The sequence below is a fragment of the Lactuca sativa genome, chromosome 1 (genome assembly GCF_002870075.4).
Source record: "Lactuca sativa cultivar Salinas chromosome 1, Lsat_Salinas_v11, whole genome shotgun sequence".
NCBI lineage: Eukaryota > Viridiplantae > Streptophyta > Magnoliopsida > Asterales > Asteraceae > Lactuca > Lactuca sativa.
This window is the reverse complement of record NC_056623.2, coordinates 74,477,070-74,479,977: the sequence shown is the minus strand read 5'-3', so window position 1 is coordinate 74,479,977 and position 2,908 is coordinate 74,477,070. Positions and strand designations below refer to the sequence as shown.

The 2,908-nt window shown below is 35.1% G+C and overlaps 1 protein-coding gene across 1 annotated transcript; it reads left to right on the top strand.

The window, feature by feature from the left end:
* The first annotated feature begins 232 nt into the window (after positions 1-232).
* Positions 233-1,737, top strand: LOC111900766 (40S ribosomal protein S5). Its single transcript, XM_023896649.2, has 5 exons — positions 233-386; positions 531-638; positions 845-1,116; positions 1,214-1,417; positions 1,515-1,737. The coding sequence occupies exons 2-5, from the start codon at positions 552-554 to the stop codon at positions 1,567-1,569; spliced, it is 618 nt and encodes a 205-aa protein (XP_023752417.1). The 5' UTR covers positions 233-386; positions 531-551; the 3' UTR covers positions 1,570-1,737.
* Positions 1,738-2,908: the final 1,171 nt, after the last annotated feature.

Genomic DNA, 2,908 nt, shown 5'->3' with positions numbered 1-2,908 from the left:
TCGACTGTCGAACGATTTTTATAACCTTACAAATAAGACATACCAACTTAAAAAAGTAATCTAAACCCGTTTATTTACGGATGGTGTCCTATCAAGATTACCACCATACTTGGATCACCATAAAACTAGTTTAATTTTTTTTGCAAGCCCAATTTATTTTAGTAAAGCGTGCGGAAATTCAACTCTACTACTGCTATATGGAATGGTCTATTGATCTCCATCTAAAAGGCCATGTGATTGGGCCTACAAGTCAAGCCCAATAATCAAGCCTTCACTGACCATAAGCATACTATATACAACCAATTAGGGTTTTATCACCCCTTTCGTCGTCTGAAGCGGAGCTTAGGTTAGAACCAGCAGCTTTGTTCCTCACACCCGGATTCTAGGTTTGCTAACTCTTTCCCTTCGATCTGTTTAATCCATGTACCTACGACAACACGTCTCACCAAATTTGTTCCATTTTATCGAGTTAATTCGGTATTTTTCGTGTTCATGTTAACACACTAATCACGAAGGCTTTTTCTTTACAGTTTGAGTAAGAATCGTAAGCAATGGAGGTCGTAGCACCTATTGTTGAAGACGGGAAGGCTCGCAGCGAGGTCCTGCTCTTTAACCGCTGGACTTACGACGACGTTCAGGTTATCTTCTTAACCGATTAAACCAAATTCACCGGTATCAGTAGATGTTTGTTTGTGTAAAGTGTTTCAGTATCCTCGCTTTCTGTTGATTTCTTCAACGTTATGTATGAATTTAAGCTCAATGTATTGTGATTCTAGCTCATGAACATCAATCTCGATCTGGTTGATTTAGAATATTATGTGAATTAACTATGTACTGTAAACAGGTTCCTGATCTTTCTGTGGAGGATTACATCACTGCTACTGCATCAAAGCACCCAATCTACATGCCTCACACAGCTGGAAGGTACCAAGCAAGGAGGTTCAGGAAGGCTCAATGCCCAATCGTTGAACGATTAACCAACTCTCTCATGATGCACGGGAGAAACAATGGTAAAAAGCTCATGGCTGTTCGCATTGTCAAACACGCAATGGAAATCATCCATCTTTTAACCGATGCTAATCCCATTCAAATCATCGTTGATGCTGTCATCAACAGGTACACAATCAATCGCCTTCTACTGTTTCACTCTACTTATTTTCAACCGTTCTTACATTTCCATGGTTTCTGATTGATTGTAACTGATGATGTTCAGTGGACCAAGAGAAGATGCCACAAGAATCGGTTCTGCTGGTGTTGTGAGGCGTCAAGCTGTTGATATCTCACCTCTAAGACGTGTGAATCAAGCTATCTATCTTCTTACTACCGGTGCACGCGAGAGTGCTTTCAGAAATGTCAAGACCATTGCTGAGTGTCTTGCTGATGAGCTCATCAATGCTGCTAAGGGCTCTTCAAACAGGTATGTATCGAGTATTTGAATCCCCCGAACAAAAAATTACTTTTTAGTTATTTTATCTTTATTTTATGTATTCATTGTTTATCTTTTCTTGTTGTAGCTATGCGATTAAGAAGAAAGATGAGATTGAGAGAGTTGCCAAGGCCAATCGTTGAGGAAGTATTATCATCGTCATCATCATACTCTTTCTGGTTAGTGTTATTCACATTTTTATCAGGAAAAAAACTATGAAAACAAGTGTTTAATCATGGATCTTGCATTAGATTTTATGTATTTTTTTGCTTCATGCTTAATCAATTACTATATGTTAGAGATTTTGCTTCTTTTATGTTGCATAATTTTGTTATGTTGTTTAAAATATTATTTCAAACCAAACTTTGGGTTGTTTCTTCGACTTACCTATTTGGCAACATGAATGGTTCTGTAGCATGAATGATTATAAGGCTCTGAATGAATGAAAACATGTTTTGTTGATAAAAATAACCATTTACCCTTCTAAAGTAGTTTCTGCTGAAAGAAATGTTTCTTTTTGATAAAATACCCCAACCAATATGCTGAATAATTATAAAATTACTAGATTTTATAATTTGTTCATCCATTTTCACATGTCCGATGTATAATATCAACAAAGTGTGCTTAAAAAACAATCTACTCTAGTTTCAATACAAAAAACAAAACACATTACAATTATTCGCCGACAATCAAGTTCACAATCGTACTAAAACATAACAAAGAAACCAGTTTCAAATCCAACGAGACATTATCATCCAATTCCTCAACTACAAATGATCTTCGAATTCTTCTTGGTTTGTATTTAGCTGCGAAGATAAACTACAATAATCATGCAAAAGAAAAGTTCATTAAAAGTGTATCTGTGGGGCCTTATATAAAGTCTAGACATCTTCTGAGTCGATCCCTGAAACCTTTGGCACCGATCCGGCTAAAACCCTAAACGAACATGGATAAACTTAGTAACTGGTCTCAGTTCAGTCCAACCGAGCCAATTGCTCACCTTACACAGAGGCATGACAAGGAAACCTTGTTTTTAAGTTTGATTCCCAAATTATGAACTATGCCGGCCATGTTATTAAGTAGGCCCTAGATTTTATAAGTTATAAAAATAATTTTCTAGTTTTTTTATTTCTTCTCGTAATATTCTTTTATGACAATTTCACTTCAAAAATTATACAAAATATAAACTTGCTTCATTTTTTTTTTTTTTTTTTTTTTTTTTTTTTTTTAATTCCAGAAGGCATGCGAATCGCTAATTGCTAAACCCAGAAGGCAAGTTAACTGATAAATATCGCAAATTCTTAATGTAAAGTAGAATTCTGCTCTTGAGTAACCAAGCCTGAAATGTAAAAATCTTCATTAGAGAGAAATAATTTAGAAATTAGTCAATTATAATTTAGAACCATTGAATTAGAGAAAGAAATTAGAATAGAAACATAACTATTTAGTGATTTAAAAAAGACTACTCAGTTGAATTTTGAT